This window comes from Gobio gobio (genome assembly GCF_949357685.1).
Source record: "Gobio gobio genome assembly, chromosome: 1".
Lineage (NCBI taxonomy): Eukaryota > Metazoa > Chordata > Actinopteri > Cypriniformes > Gobionidae > Gobio > Gobio gobio.
The window spans coordinates 58,841,249-58,860,108 of NC_137097.1; the positions used below are offsets into that span (position 1 = coordinate 58,841,249).

Below are 18,860 nucleotides of genomic sequence, written 5' to 3' on the forward strand. Positions count from 1 at the left end.
ATATAATTACTTCGGAATTTGGTCCCTTGCATACCGTCGTGAAATAACGTTCTAGTAAAGCCAGGTGAACGCACACATCGTCGTTCGTGAATAATTAAGTGTGCTCATTGAGAAGAACCGACTCGAAAGAACGATTCGTTCACATTGAACTGAACTACATAACACATCGTGCGATTTTAAACATGGCAGCCGCTGCCGGGTCGCGATTCTCCACGCAGAACAACGCTGGAATGGAGGGGTTCCCTTTCCCCGTGGTTGACAGACCACCCGAGGACAGTACGAGTAAAGATCAGACCACTACCGGAGAACCGAAAAAGAAACCGTGCCGAGCGTGTACGGATTTTAAATCATGGATGAAGTTGCAGAAACAGACGTCTTCGGTGCAGGTGAACAGAGTATTGATCTCTGACAGTGGAACTACATTGAATATAGCCTGCCATATTCCGGAATCAGAAGTAAAACATCTGTGAAAACAAAATAGATTGAATGACAACAACACATTCATCTCTGTCAGTACAATTGTATCGGCATTGGACTACAATTATATAGGTTTGGTGTTCAGAATGACATTTTAATCTTTCCTCTCATGTACTATAGTTTTACTGTAGTAACACTAAATTTAGTAATAACTATGATATATGTTGTCATATTATTCATAAGTATTATAAAGATAGTAGGAGTAAGGGAATCTATTTGTATGGCAGTTTTAGTTACTTTCTAAATACTTGCAGGATGACTTATTTATGATTATTTATGTTATTTGATTATTATTAATATAATACTATAATTATAATGCAATAATATATTAATATAATAATACAATAAGTAATATATACAGTAATTTAACAATAATATAAATTAAAATGCTAAAAAAAATCAAGATATAAACATATTTCTATTTTCCCACTCTGTACCTTGTTTTTAATGAAGAACATGTATTTCTTGAAACTTCTGGAACCGCAAAATTCATTTAATATATCAATACTCTCAGATTCTTTTAATAAAAGTAGTTTAATTAAATCTGAAATATCTGAGCTTTATGAGGGATGGGGAACTTATATAATGTTTAACATCAGAGGGCCTTTGAGTCAAAAAGTTTAAGAACCACTGTTTTATAAGGGTCATAGTTACACTGAACTAATTTGTTGAAGAAGCCAGTCATGGTTATAGTTGTCAAGAACTATAGTTCAGCTGCCAGTGCATGGCACCAACCCAAGGTCATGGGTTTAAAACAGTATTGTTGTACTATGACAGTTGCTACAATCCTTCACAGTAAACAATCATATGATATTTGAACAGGAGAGCAGGGCGGTGGAGGAAACTAAGCCGGTTGAATGCCCTCTGGACAGAGAGGAACTGGGCAGGAGCTCGTGGTCTTTTCTTCACACAATGGCTGCATATTATCCAGATGCACCGACCACAGTACAACAGGGAGAGATGACACAGTTCATCAACCTCTTCTCAAAGGTTTTCCCGTGTGATGAATGTGCAGAGGACCTGAGATCAAGGTTGTCATCATTTATTGTTGTGTTTTTTTTTGTTTTTCCTCTACCATTTTCTAGCAGAACCATTACAGTGTTTACATTCATGTTTGGTAGCATATGTTTCAACGATCTTGTCTCTTATCAGATTGAAAACAAATCAGCCAGATGCTAGCAACCGGCACAACCTCTCACAGTGGCTGTGTCGCCTCCATAATGACATCAACATCCGGTTAGGCAAGCCGGAGTTTGACTGCAGCAGGGTGGATGAGCGATGGCGAGACGGCTGGAAAGATGGTTCTTGTGACTGAAAATCTCCAACACAGTCATGAACATGAGCTGAATGTAGTCGCATGCTGATTCTGTGGACCTGTCATTTTTGTTGCAACAAATGCAGGTTGCAGTGCCAATCAGGAGTCATGCGTAAACACATAGGCCTACATGTTGACTTTGCACTTAAACTTTGTTCTATTTGATATAATGATTTATCAATATACAAATGTCTAAATTGTGCTTTTAATCAAGAGTTTGTCTGTCTACAAGAGTATGGCGTTATGGCCCGTACTTTTTTTTGGAGTGGTTGAGCTCGCGGTGGACGTAAATAGCCCAGAGGTAAATGGATGAACTCTGTTCCACAGCTGGAAATAAAAATGTTCTATTTGTTTAGAGCAGTGGTTCTCAACCTTTTTGACTCCAAGGCCCCTCATTGTCAAAGACAATATTTGGACCCCCAAAGATATTTCTGATACTTCTGCTATAATGATAAATATTGGCAACATACTAACATAATTAAATAACATAATACATAATTAAAACAATTAAATGCCATATCAACAACAGTGTTCTTCATGGTCTACACTTTTTAGTGTATTTACATGACTTTTCTCATTTGTAAATGACATGTTTTTTAACTCTTTTAAAATATTTAATTTTAAAATATTAGAACTTGTTTTATATAAATTAGTATAATACACAATTAAATGCCATAATATCAATAACACTGTTCTTCGTGGCATTTAATTGTTTTAATTATTAATAATTTTGCCATTTAATTATGTTTGACAATGAGGGGCCTTGTAAATTAATTCCATGATATTTCCAGGTCTAGAAATTACTTTTAAAATTTCCTCAAACATTATATCCAGGTTGACCAAGATAATGAACGCCTTGGTTCTTAAATAAAAAGACAGTTTACATCTCCATTTTTTAGCTTCATTTTTTAACACTTAAGTCATCTTTAGGGGCCCATTGGAAGTGTGCTGAGGCCTAGTGGGTTTCAGTCCCAGGTTACATTAATATACAGGAAGGAGTAAAAGCAATGAATTTCGGGTCGTGTTCAGTTGCAGCTTTAAAGGGATAGTTCATCCAAAAATGAAAATTCTGTCATCATTTACTCACCCTCAAGTTGTTCCAAACCTGTATGGGTCTCTTTTTTCTGCTGAACACAAAAGAAGATATTTTGAAGAATGTTTGTAACCAAGCAGATAGAGCAACTATTGACTACCATAGTGGGGGGAAATACTATGGTAGTGAATGGTTGCTCTATCTGCTTGGTTACAAACATTCTTCAAAATATACTTTTTTGTGTTCAGCAGAACAAAGACACTCATACAGGTTTGGAACAACTTGAGGGTGACTAAATGATGGCAGAATTTTCATTTTTGGGGTGAACTATCCCTTTAAAGAAAGCAAAACGTACTGCATTGACATGCTTATTTACTGTTAACAACTGTGTAAAGTATAGGCTAGTATTATGCACAGAATATTGTATAGCTTAGCTCTCCCACATTGCTTTCCTCGTGATGCTTGCTTTTATTTATGCACTTATTTGCAGTGAAGAATGGTGATGTGCTTAGAATTGCACAATTTATATTAAATGAGTATGTTGTGATAGTCAAAACAATGTCATTCCAGGCTCTGTAGGCTATGACTTTCAGCAGAACACACACACAAATATGCACAATTTATATTAAATTAGTATGTTGTGATAGTCAAAACAATGTCATTCCAGGCTCTGTAGGCTATGACTTTCAGCAGAACACACACACAAATATGCTGAAGAGCAATAGGGTCCAAACAATACTGAACCCTATTAACAAAATATCGTGCATGCCCCCTAAAAATGTTCCATTTGGCGATTTGAATCGGAACAACAGCCCCTATGAAGTTAGCGCTCTCTCAGCTGAGGACGTGATGTAGACCGGAGATGTTGCTGTTGAGAATGTAACAGAGTCACAGAGAGATTGCGCACGCCTCTGACAGGCAGCGGTGTGTGTGTGTGTGTGTGTGTGTGTGTGTGTGTGTGTGTGTGTGTGTGTGTGTGTGTGTGTGTGTGTGTGTGTGTGTGTGTGTGTGTGTGTGTGTGTGTGTGTGTGTGTGTGTGTGTGTGTGTGTGTGTGTGTGTGTGTGTTTGGTTGCCTACCTCGACCAAGAGCCCAGAGCCTGAATAACCGTAGGAGGAAAATGGACGGAGTGGGTTCATTTGGCGCTGGGAGAGCCGGGGCTGCTTTCGACCCTATTGCCTTTATTCAGCAGCCGCAGACCATCCTTAGAATATTATCATGGGTAAGACATTTATTTACCTACAGATAATCATGTCAGCCTCGAGGAGACAAATGTAATCTGTGAGGATAGCCCAGAACATATCATAATCATAACGTTTTCATCACACGCTCAATTAATAATTGAATGAGGTCAGTGGGAAAAATTACGCTCATATAGCCTACGTTTATTTGCGACATGTAAAATCAGGTTTTTCGTTTATAGCTATTACAAAAATTGATGTCACGAAGCGTATTTGCCTCTGGTGACGAGGTTACTCATGTGATTCCTTCTAGAATAATAACAAATAAAAGCATGAATATACCCTAAATATCCTACATACGCTCATTCTTAAATCTTTTTAAATGTAGTTTACTGTGAGACGAATTCGTTTATGATAGCATTATATTATTATGTATTATATTTATCAATAGGCCTTTCACTAGGCGTGACTTCATATACATGCATGCATACATACATACATACATACATACACACATTATATATATATAGCTATACATGGATTAACGTTTCTCTTTTATGCAATAGGTTATAGGGTTTTTCCCCCAGTAAGAACATCCCTATATGTGTCTAAAACATATAGCGAGTGACTCATTTTGAGCATCGTATGTGTTTGAACATGAATGCTGTTTAGATAGGCAGCCCGTTTTGATCCGCAGCCACAGTCTGCTTCTATATGACCGGCTCCTCGATTCTGATTGGTTGTTGCTTTACTATACGCTCATGTACTGTTACTTCCATTTTTGCATCAGACAAACACATCACGTGGACCATAGCTTTGAGCAATACAATTCTCTTTCAGTCAAAGGTGTTTATTTCTTGTAAAATAGGTTTTAAATATGTTTTAGAAATAAAAAAAATTCGTACAGAACAATTGTAATGGAAATGTTGTCCTACAAATGGAAAATATTAATTTAGATCATCAAGTCTCTTTACAGAAGGCATGCATTGTTAATTGAATAGCATTGTGATGGTCATACAGTGGATCTCATTATGACTGTAAGTTTATCTTTCTGTTTCATTCTGTAATTGAAATATTTATTTAAAAAGATAGATAGACACTTTTAAATAACTTTAATTAAGAACAATAACATTACTGCATTATATAAATCTTAGCTGCTCATTAAGTTTAATGTTAAATAAAATTATTAGCAATGTAATGAGTTTTTATATATTTTATATATATTCTCCACAGACCCAATGTGTGCATAATCAGGGAGTTGATCAAGATTTTAGGTTAAAATGTATGTATAATTTATATGGCTATATAGTAATGAAAATGTATATATTTTAGCTGTTGCAACTGGTGACCATTTTACATATTTCACATTTTATATCAAGTTTTTACTTAGTTACTAAATGGTTCTGCACTTCCATAATGAAGAAATTAATATCTTTTAATAATCTCAACTAATACAAAACTATAACAATAATTCTACAAAAAATAAATATTTTTAAAAATGTTGTTAAAGTAGTTTTAGATTAAGTATAACGTGACAATGTAGAAAGCTTCTGTCACTGCTTGACATTCATACACTCTAAAAAAAAAGGTTCTATATGGCACCAAAAATGGTTCTTGGCTTGTAATCATAGGGGAACCTTTTTTAGTGCTATATAGCACCAATTTTGGTGCTTCAGTGGTTCTTCAGCGGTTCTTCAGAGGTTCTTCACCGGTTCTTTGACTAAGGTGCTATATAGCACCTCTGAAGAACCGCTGAAGAACCACTGAAGCACCAAAATTGGTGCTATATAGCACTAAAAAAGGTTCCCCTATGATTACGAGCCTTTTTTTTTAGAGTGTATCAACTGCCTTTACACAATAGTGTAATAGTATATTAAATATTTAATGTAATTTACAAAGGGTTTTGACAGCATTATCATAAAAAAACATCATTAAGCCGTGCATATCTTTTCCCCTGCAGATCTTCTCAATAGTGGTGTTTGGATCCATAATAAATGAAGGCTACGTCAACCACGGCAGCGAGCGGCTCTATTGCGTTTTCAACAAGAACAACGATGCCTGCAACTATGGGACCACCATTGGGCTCATAGCATTTCTAGCCTGCATTTTCTTCATTATCCTTGACATGAAGTTCCAACAAATCAGCAGTATTAAAGACCGAAAGAAGGCAGTGATGCTGGACATTGGGTTTTCAGGTAAACAATAAGAGCAAGCCAAAATAGACTCAGACTCTCTGTGACTGCATGCTATTTTTAAGCTGTGAATTATTTAAGGGGTCTGGCAACGATTCATGATCTCCACAGAAGTACTGTTTTGCTTCAGACATTGCCACTTGTATTTGTGATTTTGTCTATTGATGTAAACACGGGGACAATACAGTATACTATATAGTAAACTAGATATTGTCATTGTTAGACTAATATATGTATTTTTTGCATGATTACAGGTTTCTGGGCATTTTTGTGGTTTGTTTGTTTCTGCTTCTTGGCCAACCAATGGCAACGCACCACCCCAGATGAGCTGCCCTTAAATCAGGGAGCGGATGCTGCCAGAGCTGCCATAACCTTCTCCTTCTTCTCCATCTTCACCTGGGTAAATGAGAAAATGGAAATGAAAACACATTTTACTGTCATTTTATGAGAGTGACCACCATTCTTGCTGAACACCAATCCATTTATATTTCTTGAGTACATGAGTAACTTGTTAAATCATGACCCATCTAGACATTAGCTTGCTCTACATACTGGTTTCAGCCCTCAGGGGATTTGGGAACATGTAATAGAATTACTTCCTTTTCCCTGGCCATGAATGAGGATAAGAATAGTGTTTGGTGGTGTGTCCTGATGTGAGAGAAGCAGTGAAAGACATTTCTTACAGTTATTGAACAAGAGTGAAATGTATATATCGTGTATGATCTTTAGTAATTGTTACATCAATGCGTCATGTTTGTTTACATATACAATCATTTATAATAATTTATTTAAAATTAATTATTATAATTTATTTATTATTTTATTTTGTTTATATACACACACACACACACACACACACACACACACACAATATTGCCAAAAGTATTGGGACACCCCTTCAAATAATTGAATTCAGGTGTTCCAATCACTTCCATGGCCACAGGTGTATTAAATCAAGCCCCTAGGCATGCAGACGCTTCTACAAACATCTGTGAAAGAATGGGTCACTCTCAGGAGCTCAGGTTGCATAGGTTGCCACCTGTGCATTTGTGAAATTTCCTCACTACTAAATATATTCTACGGTCAACTGTTAGTGGTATTATAACAAAGTGGAAGCAATTGGGAACAACAGCAACTCAGCCACGAAGTGGTAGGGCACGTAAAATCACAGAGTGGGGTCAGCGCATGCTGAGGCGCACCGTGTGCAGAAGTCGCCAACTTTCTGCTGAGTCAATAGCTCCAGACCTCCAAACTTCGTATGGCCTTCAGATTAGCTCAAGAACAGTGCGTAGAGAGCTTCATGGAATGGGTTTCCATGGCCGAGAAGCTGCATCCAAGCCTTACATCACCAAGTGCAATGCAAAGGGTCGGTTGCAGTGGTGACATGTTCTCTGGTGTGACGAATCACGCTTCTCTGTTGGGTAATCCGATGGATGAGTCTGGGTTTGGCGGTTGCCAGGAGAACGGTAGGCTACTTGCCTGACTGCATTGTGCCAAGTGTAAAGTTTGGTGGAGGGGGGTATTATGGTGTGGGGTTGTTTTTCAGGGGTTGGGCTTGGCCCCTTAGTTCCAGTGAAAGGAACTTTTAATGCTTCAGCATACCAAGACATTTTGGACTATTTCATGCTCCCAACTTTGTGGGAACAGTTTGGGGATGGCCCAGGATGTGGAGGAACTTGACCGGCCTGTACAGATTCCTGACCTCAACCGATAGAACACCTTTGGGATGAATTAGAGTGGAGTCTGTGAGCCAGGCCTTCTCGTCCAACATCAGTGCCTGACCTCACTAATGCGCTTCTAAAAGAATGGTCAAAAATTCCCATAAACACACTCCTAAACCTTGTGGAAAGCCTTCCCAGATGAGTTGAAGCTGTTATAGCTGTAAAGGATGGGCCAACTCCATATTAAACCCTACGGATTAAAAATGGGATGTGATTAAAGTTCATGTGCATGTAAAGGCAGGTGTCCCAAACGTTTGGGATATATATACACACACATACACACCGATTAGGCATAACATTATGACATCCTAATATTTTGTTGGTCCCCTTTTGCTGCCTTTTGACCCGTCAAGGCATGGACTCCGCTAGACCCCTGAAGGTGTGCTGTGGTATCTGGCACCAAGATGTTAGCAGCAGTTAGGGCGCATTATCCTGGTGAAAGAGGCCACAGCCACCAGGGAATACCGTTTCCATGAAAGTGATGGTCTGCAGCAATGCTTAGGTAGGTGGTACGTGTCAAAGTAACATCCACATGGATGGCAGGACCCAAGGTTTCCCAGCAGAAAATTGCCCAAAGCATCACTGCCTCCGCCGGCTTGCCTTCTTTCCATAGTGCATCCTGGTGCCATGTGTTCCCCATGTAAGCCACGCACCCAGCCATCCACGTGACGTAAAAGAAAACGTGATTCCTCAGACCAGGCCACCTTCTTCCATTGTTCTGTGGTCCAGTTCTGATGCTCACATGGTGCTTTCGGCGGTGGATAGGGGTCAGCATGGGCACCCTGACTGGTCTGTGGCTATGCAGCCTCATACGCAAAAAACTGTGATGCACTGTCAGAACCAGCATTAACTTTTTATCAGAACCATTAACTTCTTGAGCAATTTGAGCTACAGTAGCTCGTCTGTTTGATCGGACCACATGGGCCAGCTTTCGCTCCCCACATGCATCAATGAGCCTTGGTCGCCCTTGACCCTGTCGCCGGTTCACCACTGTTCCTTCCTTGGACCACTTTTGATAGATACTGACCACTGCAGACCGGGAACACCCCACAAAAGCTGCAGTTTTTGGATATGCTCTGACCAGTCGTCTAGCCATCACAATTTGGCCCATGTCAGACTCACTCAAATCCTTACGCTTGCCCATTTCTCCTGCTTCTAATACATACTTTTTTAGGACAAAATGTTCACTTGCTGCCTAATATATTCCACTATATTCAACAGGTGCTGTGATGAAGATATAATGTTATGTCATAATGTTATGCCTTAAAATAACATTTGAACTGACAATGAATCAAACGATTGGTACGGCAGTTGAAGGTCCAGCAATGCTAACAGGACACAAGCTACAGTGCTGTATTTGTGGCTGGAAAAAGATAACATCAGAAAAGATTCTAAAGGTCCACCAGGGCAGAAAGAAGTGCCTGAGAGAGTTTGACCACTACTTTCTTAGAAGCCAGGACAAGCACCACAGTCCACAGGGTATCAGAACCCCAAACAAAACTCAACCAGATACAAATCTATCCTTAGCCGTGACCTTAGAGCCCATCCAGCCACAGCCAGCAGCAGAAAGAAAAATTGATGGAAGAAAACCTCAGATCCTCTGGAACCAAATCCAGCCAGAAAAAAGAATGGGCAACCATCAATACAGGCCTCGTCCAGCTGTTAAAAGGTCAGAAAGGAGCGGTTGAAAGAAAACTAGAAAGGATGGGCGAGATCATTTACAATTATGGAGCACAGAGATTTGGGGTGAAAAGCAAGAATCGAAGGGCACAGAAGGAACCATCAACCCAGCTCAAGTCGAGGAGACAGCAGGAGATTGAAAGACTTGTGAAAGAAAGGAGAAACCGAAAGAAACAGTGAAAGAAGGCTACATAAGGGGAAAGGAAAGGTCTTGAGGCACTACAGGCCAATATCAATCAACGCCTTGTGACACCGAGGAGAGCAGAGAGTCTGAGGAAGCAACATAAAAAGAAAGAGCAAAACAGCACAGCCTTCTACGTGGACCCTTTTAAATGAGTCAAAAGTCTTTTTGTCAAGGAAAAAACAGGACCCTTAAAGTACCTGTAAAAGACCTAGCTGAGGAAGACCTATTCTGACAATCAGAACCATGTACCAAATTAGCATTCCGGATGATATGCCACCAATCCAACCACCAGATGGACACAAGTCCCCCTACATGGAGAGAAGTTGAGAGTACAGTAAAGCAGGCAAGATCAGCATCAGCCCCTGGGTCTAATGGTGTTCAGTATAGGCTCTATAAGAAATAGAGTCCTGAAATATCTTTGGAAATGAATGATGAAAAAGTGACTGATACCAAAAGGAGGGTGACGGGCAGGAGGGATCCTGATAGAAAAACTCCTCAAGCCTTAACCAGTTTCGTCAAATTAAGCTCCTAAATGTGGAAGGAAAGGTTTTCTTCAGTGTTGTGGCCCAAAGGCTATAAATTCTAATAATATTGTGATATTTCAGCATTTTGCTAAGGATACGAATTTAGCCATATGACAAAAACACAAAACTAAATGACAAGTACTAGAATAATTTGTCACCAATATGACTATGTATTAAAGGGATAGTTCACTCAAAAATGAAACTTCTGTCATCATTTACTCACCCTCAAGTTGTTCCAAACCTGTATGAGTTCCTTTGTTCTGCTGAACACAAATTAAGATATATATAACAAAGAAACTCATACAGGTTTGGAACAACTTGAGGGTGAGTAAATGATGACAGAATTAAAATTTTTGGGTGAACTATCCCTTTAAGAACAAGAAAAGTGGTTGCTTTCTACAGTACAAGTGGTCCGGTCAGAGTTGAGAGTAGTTCTTTTTAATGAGAGTTTGATACTACTACGTGACTTTCAGTTGCTTTCTCTTTGTATCTCAGGCTGGTTCGACTGTAAGAGGGGTGCAGAAGTACCTGCTAGGGACCGACATGACCCTGTTCACCACAGAGCACCTCGATGGCATCCCTCCCGTCCAGCCCTACCCCACCGTCACAAGCACCGAGCCCAGCGACACATACCAGAGCCCACCCTTCACTGAAAACCTGGACCCCACCACCCAAACCTACCAGGTGCCAATTTACTGAAACGCTGCCGAGCAAGAGTCCCCGTGCGATGTCGTCGGTCTGTCAGAATCAGTGTGGATGACTGGCACTGCTCTTCAAACTGAAGTGGTGTGACAATAGGTAGTACCGTTCTGTGAACTTCTGTACAAGAATATGTTGATTGTGATTTCACTTTCGTTTGGAATATTACGTGTTAATTTATCAGCTGGAATGAAACTGATTGAGGGTTATCAGTGTTGTATAAAAATGAAAACGGTTACGTTGCATGTATTATATTTAGAGAGCTATGAAGTGCCATGCATCCTAAACAATACCTTAAATATTCAGTTTCCATAATGTTGTTGGGTACTGTATATAAAGTGCAATATCTGAAACATGGAATCACCAAACCTTTGACACATTTAAGTGTTCTCCAAAAGCTAACTGAGAGGTGGTCTTCCTAAAAGAGTTTTACTGTAGATAAGGGTGTCTTCATATAGTGTTTAATCACGACCAAACAATCTAATAAATTATTATTTTTAATCAAAGCCATGATTAATTGGCATTTTTAAAAGTGAGGAATACAAATATATAGTTGTGTAAAAAGTTTAATTGGCATTTAAATGGAAATCTTTATGAATTATTTTATAAACTTGGACAATGACAGCAATTGGTAAGTAAATTATTATATATTTTTTTGAAGTATAAGTACATTTGAATACACTACCGTTCAAAGGTTTACAGTCAGTAAGATTATTATCATTTTTTAAAAAAGAAATTCATATTTTTATTCAGCAAAGACATTAAATTGATAAAAAATGACAATGTTACCAAAAATTCTATTTCCAATAAAAGCTGCTCTTCTGAACTTTCTATCCATCAAACATATTTGAAAAACACGCATCACAGTTTTTACAAAATATGAAGCAGCACAACTGTTTTCAACAATGATGATAATCAGAAATGTTCCTTGAGCTCCAAATCATCATATTAGAATGATTTTTGAAGGATCATGTGACACTGAAGACTTGAATAAATTACATTTTAAAATAGAAAACGGTTCTTTTAAATTGTACTAATATTTTACAATATTACCGTTTTATTGTATTTTTGATCAAATAAAGGCAGCCTTGATGAGAATAGGAGACTTATACATCTTTACAGACCTGAAATGTTTGAACTGCAGTGTATTGCAAAGAGTTGTGTTGGGACACCCTTCAGATATTCATCGGTTGTTAAAAAAAAAAAAAAACAAGCTGTTTGGTGACCATCATCAGTGCTTTGTCTGATATGTGGTAGATTTTGGTAATGTTTCTGTGTTCAGAGATAGGGCAACATACAAAAATGATAGTGATTGTACTTCAAAACATGTAAATGAAGTATGTTTGTGAAAGTGGTCAGGGTCTTGTGTTTCCTGTACTTTAACTCTGCACTCCTTAAAATGCCTCATGGACCAATATTTCAGAGTAATTTACTGAGGTATGTTTTGCTGGATCAAAATTTGCACCTCTAAACAAGGTTTATAGGTGATGAAGAGATGTGAAATTGAAAGCCTTATTTCGTTTTTGCATTTGTACTCCTTTGAGGGACAAAGTGCAAAATTTGCACCAGTAAAAATGCCTTGGCCTTGTCCATGACTCTTTTTAAACGCATATTACTTAGGCTACTGTATCTGCAGGCAATATATGCCATCTTGTGATTGAAAGATGTACACAAAAGATTTGCTGTTGTCAGTCGGAATGTCTAAAGACTGCAGTTGTCAGACATTATGAAAATAAAGACATGTTTTACATGAGTGGATCACCTGTAATGTGCTCCTTTAATGAATTTTGCACGCCATTTTAATGAGATTATCCAGTTGTCGAAAGTTGCACCCTGTAACTAACATTTAGAATTTTCTACTTTTAATTGCTTCAAATGGTTATATAATTATATTCTGATAATATTCTATAATTATATTCTGACATAGGCTATCCCAGTGTTATTTAGTTCTAAATTTAACAAAGAAAACTTCAGAGGCTGTGAAAACAAGAACACTTCCAAATATCAGATTTGAAGACAGATTAAAAATTAAAATTCTGTCATTTACTCACATCAACAGATGATGTTTGGTAGAAAGGTTCCGTTTTATATGGGGAAGTGAACGGAGGTCGTCAGTGTGATATCCTATACTCTTAAAACCCGTTCACATAAAGAACGGCAAACCGCAGAAAGAGAGGGAACCGCAGTTCCCTTTCGAGAGAGTCACTCGTCTTGCGTTAGCATAACGCAGGGGGTACTCCGTATTTCCACGAGACTGAAGTCAATTTTATCCTTAAAATGTTCCATGTAAAACGCAGTGTAGCTGCACAGTACACCTAGCAGAGCGCAGGTGCGCGCTGATTGGCTGTGCTGCTGCAACTGCAGGCAACCTATGGCGAGGTGGCTGCACGGGGGGAGCCAATGAGATGCCCTCTTTGTTCCCGCCCGCAAAGCTCACCTGAGTTTGCATAGCGAGCCTATAAAAGGCCCTGCCTCGCCATAGGGACTCAGTTCAAATCTCCTTCAGCGACTCTTCACTTCGCTGATCTCCGGACCTGAAGTCGCCGTCAAAGAAGCACCTTAGCGGAACCCGAGCATCTTCTGAGGACGTCGGAGCCATCCGCCTTCAGACGCCGTGTTCCAGCTACGCTATCCGGCGTTCTATATCCTTTATATCTACCACATGAGCGTTGTTAGAAATGTCTCGTTGCGCTTCGTGCAGAAGCCCTCTGTCAAGCGGGGACCTTCACATCATCTGCCCGGCGTGTCTCGGCCGAGACCACGCCCTGGCAGCACTCTACCAGGGCGGCTGCCCAGAGTGTGACAAAATGGCACTGCAGACCCTGCAGGCTCGGCTTGCCATTTTCGAGGAAAAACCCGCTCCGCCTGCTCTCTCGTCGGCTCCACACAAGAAGAAGCGCCGTGACCAGAGACAGCCGGAACAGCCATGTGCTCAACCCAGAGACAACCCCTCCCCACGTGCAGCGCACCTTCCTGTTACGTTCACACAGGAGGAACAGCGGCCATCCATTCCTATGGCCTGTTCGGTCTCCTTTGGCGGACCAAAGCGTGGAAGGCGCCATTTTCTGCCCACGCCAAGTCTTCCTTCTCCCCAGCGCTCTCCACTGTGAATGGCGAGAAGGAGAAGAGGTACAAGAGCTTTCCTGCCACTGGAAGAGGCCATCGCTGCCCACCTTTGCCCGCCCTCCTCAAGAGCATCACTATGTCCGGCCTGTTCGGCGACGGGCTTTGCGGAGCGTTTTTCCGAGGCTCAGAAGGCATCGCAGGTGATGAAGCACGTCCTCCCCAAGAGAACGAGTTTGTCTTCAAACCGCCAGAATAAAGCTCCGCCCGCCCAACAGCCCAGGAATGCTCCAATGAGCGCGCGCCCTCGTTCGACTTCCAGGAACAGACAGCGCTCTCGCTCCACCGGCCAAAGCAGACAGCCAGAGCGATGGGGTTCGCGGCCCAAGACTGTGCCGCCCCCCGATCCACCGAAGCAGGCCTAGCCACCGCAGAAAAGAGAGCCTGGTTAAGTCCCGCCGCGGCTGGACCACCACAGCTGTCTCTGCCCCCCTGTCTCACAGTTCCCTCCAGCCAGGTGACTGTTTTCACAGAGTTCGCAGTCAACGAGCCCGAGAACAAACGCGCTCGCCTGCACACAACCATCGTTCTCACGGCGACCCAAATAAATCACAAAAAGAGCTTGTTCAATGTAGTCAATGTGCCAACTTCTCAGCACACGAACACTGTTTTCACACAGCACACGCGTTCGCGCGACATGAGTGCTGCAGCCATTATGCACACGCCCACTTCACAGAGTGCGGCGCTAAAAGTGGCTATTACACCTACCACACCCCACACGACAAGCGCGTCAAACATACAGGGTGCGCCCACCATACAGGGCGTGCTGCGAAATATAGCCAGTATGGCTGGAGTCTCGCAGACACGACTTATTCAGGTTACCGGTCCCTTATCTCAAAGCGACCCGCCCCTGAAGTGTATACGGCCCCTAGCGGCTCATATTCAGGCATGGGAAGCCATCCCGAGAATATCAGCATGGGTGTTAAACATTATAGAGAGAGGCTACTCGTTGCAGTTCACTCGCAGGCCCCGACACTTTCGAGCGATAGTAAAATCTTCAGTGAGAAGCACTGTGAGTCATGTGCTTCGCACCGAAGTGGCCAAACTGATAGACAAACGAGCAATAGAAGCCGTGCACCCATCGCAAAGCAACGCAGGCTTTTACAGCCGTTACTTTCTCATTCCGAAAAGGGACGGCGGTCTCAGACCCATCCTAGATCTCAGACAGCTGAACGAATCGCTATTGAGCCGTACGTTCAAAATGCTGTCTATGAAACAAATCCTTGCGCACATTCGTCCGGGGGATTGGTTTTTCACACTAGATCTGATGGATGCGTATTTTCACATACAGATAAATCCCCGTCACAAGCCATTCTTGAGATTCGCCTTCGAGGGTCAGACTTATCAATACACAGTTCTGCCTTTCGGTCTATCTGTCGCGCCCCGCATTTTTACGAAATGCATGGACGCAGCACTAGCTCCCCTGTGATTAAAAGGGATACGCATCCTCAACTACCTCGACGATTGGCTAGTCTTAGCCAAATCAGAGGCTCAGCTGGTGACGCACAGATCCTGGCTCCTCAGCCACTTGAAAGGCCTGGGTCTCAGGATCAATACGGAAAAGAGTGTTCTATCCCCGTCCCAGAACACATGTTTTCTGGGAGTGCACATAGACTCTATACTAATGAGAGCGCGGCTGACGTCACGTCGAGCGCGCCCCATTCAGAGTCTGGCAGCTTCGTTCAAGACGGGCTCGTACGTCCCTCTCAAGAAGTTCCAGAGGATGCTAGGCCAGATGGCCTCTGCATCAGCTGTGCTCAAGCTGGGCTTACTGAGCATGCGCCCCTTACAACGCTGGCTAAAATACCGTGTCCTGTCCTGGGCATGGCGCTCAGGCCAGCTGAACATCAAGGTGAACCACAGCTGCATCAGAGCCCTGGCCCCTTGGCTAGTGGAGGAATGGTACTAGTCAGGGGTGAGCGCGGGCGCCACCACGAGGTGGAAAGTAGTCTCGACAGACGCATCCAACTTAGGTTGGGGTGCCCTACATCAGGGCAAGCCACTCTCCGGCCTGGTCCGCTCGGACAGCATGACAGTAGTCTCTTATATAAACCGCCAAGGTGGACTAAACTCATGCAGCCAACATATCATGGCAGAACGTCTCTTGATATGGGCAGCGCGCAACCTGAGCTAACTGAGAGCAGCACACGTGCCGGGAATACTGAACCAGGGGCCGGATATGCTATCCAGGAACAACGTTCCCCCAGGGGAATGGTCACTTCACCCACAAACGGTTCAGTTGATATGGAGTGTCTTTGGGAAAGCGGAAATAGACCTTTTCGCGTCGAAAGACAACACCCACTGCCCGATATATTTCTCCATGGACAGGGATGCGCTGGCCCACGAATGGCCCAGCCTCCCTCTGTATGCATTTCCCCCGATCGCTCTGTTACCTCAGGTAATCAGAAGAATCGCGGAGAGGAAACATACAATACTATTGATAGCTCCACTGTGGAGGAGCCAGTTATGGTATGCGGATCTGACCCAGATGCTGAAAACAGCCCCATGGCCGATACCACTGAGGAAAGACCTCCTCAGTCAGGCGAACGGGAAGATCTGGCACCCCAGACCGGATTTATGGGACCTATATGCATGGGCCATCAATGGCTACCCGGGAACCTCCCGGTCGATACGTCCTGAAATGGTCGATTTTCTCAAAATGGTGTGAGACACGAAACCTGGACCCACTTACATGTGAGATCACGGAAGTGCTTCGGTTTTTACAAGAGCTGTTGGACGCGGGTCGTCCCCCTCCACGCTCAAAGTATACGTGGCTGCAATAGCAGCGTATCACAGGCAGGTGGCAGGGCAGTCATTAGGAAAATGTGATCTCACAGCACGCTTCCTTAAAGGAGCCAGAAGGCTGAACCCACCCCGCCCCCTCACAGTTCCTGTATGTATGGGATCTTTCTATAGTCCTACAAGCTATGAAGGAATCCCCGTTCGAACCGCTACAGTCAGCAAGCATAAAGCGCCTTTCACTCAAAGCTGCGTTTCTGCTGGCTCTAGCGTCCGTCAAGAGAGTAGGCGACCTCCACGCCCTCTCTACGAGCGCTTCCTGTCTGTAATTTGGGCCAAATGACTCCAAAGTCATCCTCAAACCAAGACATGGATATGCACCTAAAGTGCTTTCCACTCCATTCAAGGCACAGGTCATCACTCTATCAACGCTGCCGTTCTCACAGGACGAGGATGTCGCGAGCCCGCTCTGCCCAGTCAGAGCACTCAAAATATACATAGAGCGTTCCGCAGCCTATAGGCGGTCGGAACAGCTATTTGTCTGCTTCGGAGGCCGCACTAAAGGTAGCCCGGTCACGAAGCAGAGATTATCACGATGGATAGTGGACGCTATCGCGCTGGCTTATCAAGCCAAAGGTCTCGTCTGCCCAATAGGCATCAGAGCTCATTCCACGAGAGGCATGGCCTCGTCATGGGCCTGGTCTAATGGCATACCGTTAGAAGATATCTGCGCGGCGGCAGGCTGGGCCTCTCCGTCCAAGTTTATCAGATTCTATAACCTAGATGTCCCTTCCTTGCAAGCAGGCTAGGGTTGCCACCCGTCCCGTAAAATACGGAATCGTCCCGTATTTACAAGCAAAATGATGCGTTCCGTATCAAACCAATACGGGACGCGATTTGTTCCGTATTTTACACAGGTCCACACATAGTTCAATAAACACACAATGATTTTGCAGTGTGGAGAACACGAATAGCAAATATAAACAAATCAATTTCACAATAAGTAGTACAGGAGCTCATTTGTGCGTGATTGCGTTTTAGCGGCTTTGTTGTCATAGCGGCGGAGTCTCGAGAACATGAGCTGTAGTGTGCCTGTAAAATTGCGCGGTTTTTAAAAAAACATGTCGAGCTCGCGTCGCGTCCACCATCTGGATCTCCAGATATAGAGCTGAATATCAAAAAGGTATCAATGGGTCTGTCCAGTAACTCATGATGAACCTCAGGCCAACTGCACACTTTAGAGAAGCATTTCAGTGTCTCAGACTGACTGATTTAAAGCAACAGCGGTGACAGACACATCTGTGCTTCTAAAGGTATTCAATTCAATTCAATTCAAATTTATTTGTATAGCGCTTTTCACAATACACATTGTTTCAAAGCAGCTTTACAGAAAGTGCATTTCATAGATGTACAGTAAAAATGTTAGAAAGACAATGTTAAAGAATAATGTTCGAAAAAGTTCATCAATCGTGTATTAATTTAGGCCATAACAACGCTGGCGTTGAGTCGTCTCTTCACAGGCGTGGAGTCGTCTCATCACAGGTGTTGGGGCATCCGAAGTCTCCATGAGAGGCTGATACAAACTGGAGCTGATGAACTATTTACCTCGGGACTAGTGTCCCGAGATAACAACAGAAAAGCAGATGGGAAATGATTAGCGTAGCTGCTGTTCAGAATATTATATTAATGCTTTTGATCCGATTTAACTGTAGTATAAAAAGATAATTATAATGTGAATGCTTGGCTAAAGAGATGCGTCTTTAATCTAGTTTTAAACTGGGACAGCGAGTCTGAACCTCGAACAATATCAGGAAGACTATTCCAGAGTTTAGGAGCTAAATGTGAAAAAGCCCTCCCTCCTTTAGTGGACTTAGATATCCTAGGAATGACCAGAAGCCTAGAGTTTAGTGATCTTAAAGAGCGCGATGGATTGTAGGGCGATAGAAGATCCGTTAGATACACTGGAGCTAAACCATTTAGGGCTTTATAGGTT

The 18,860-nt window shown here is 42.3% G+C and overlaps 2 protein-coding genes across 2 annotated transcripts; both read left to right on the plus strand.

Annotated features, from left to right (window-relative positions):
* Positions 1-130: 130 nt before the first annotated feature.
* On the plus strand, positions 131-2,680 carry gfer (growth factor, augmenter of liver regeneration (ERV1 homolog, S. cerevisiae)). Its single transcript, XM_079813416.1, has 3 exons — positions 131-386; positions 1,300-1,508; positions 1,630-2,680. The coding sequence occupies exons 1-3, from the start codon at positions 183-185 to the stop codon at positions 1,790-1,792; spliced, it is 576 nt and encodes a 191-aa protein (XP_079669542.1). The 5' UTR covers positions 131-182; the 3' UTR covers positions 1,793-2,680.
* A 1,177-nt stretch (positions 2,681-3,857) lies between these two features.
* Positions 3,858-12,759, plus strand: syngr3a (synaptogyrin 3a). The gene is made up of 4 exons (XM_079820654.1): positions 3,858-4,046; positions 5,966-6,200; positions 6,452-6,597; positions 10,802-12,759. The coding sequence occupies exons 1-4, from the start codon at positions 3,945-3,947 to the stop codon at positions 11,003-11,005; spliced, it is 687 nt and encodes a 228-aa protein (XP_079676780.1). The 5' UTR covers positions 3,858-3,944; the 3' UTR covers positions 11,006-12,759.
* Positions 12,760-18,860: the final 6,101 nt, after the last annotated feature.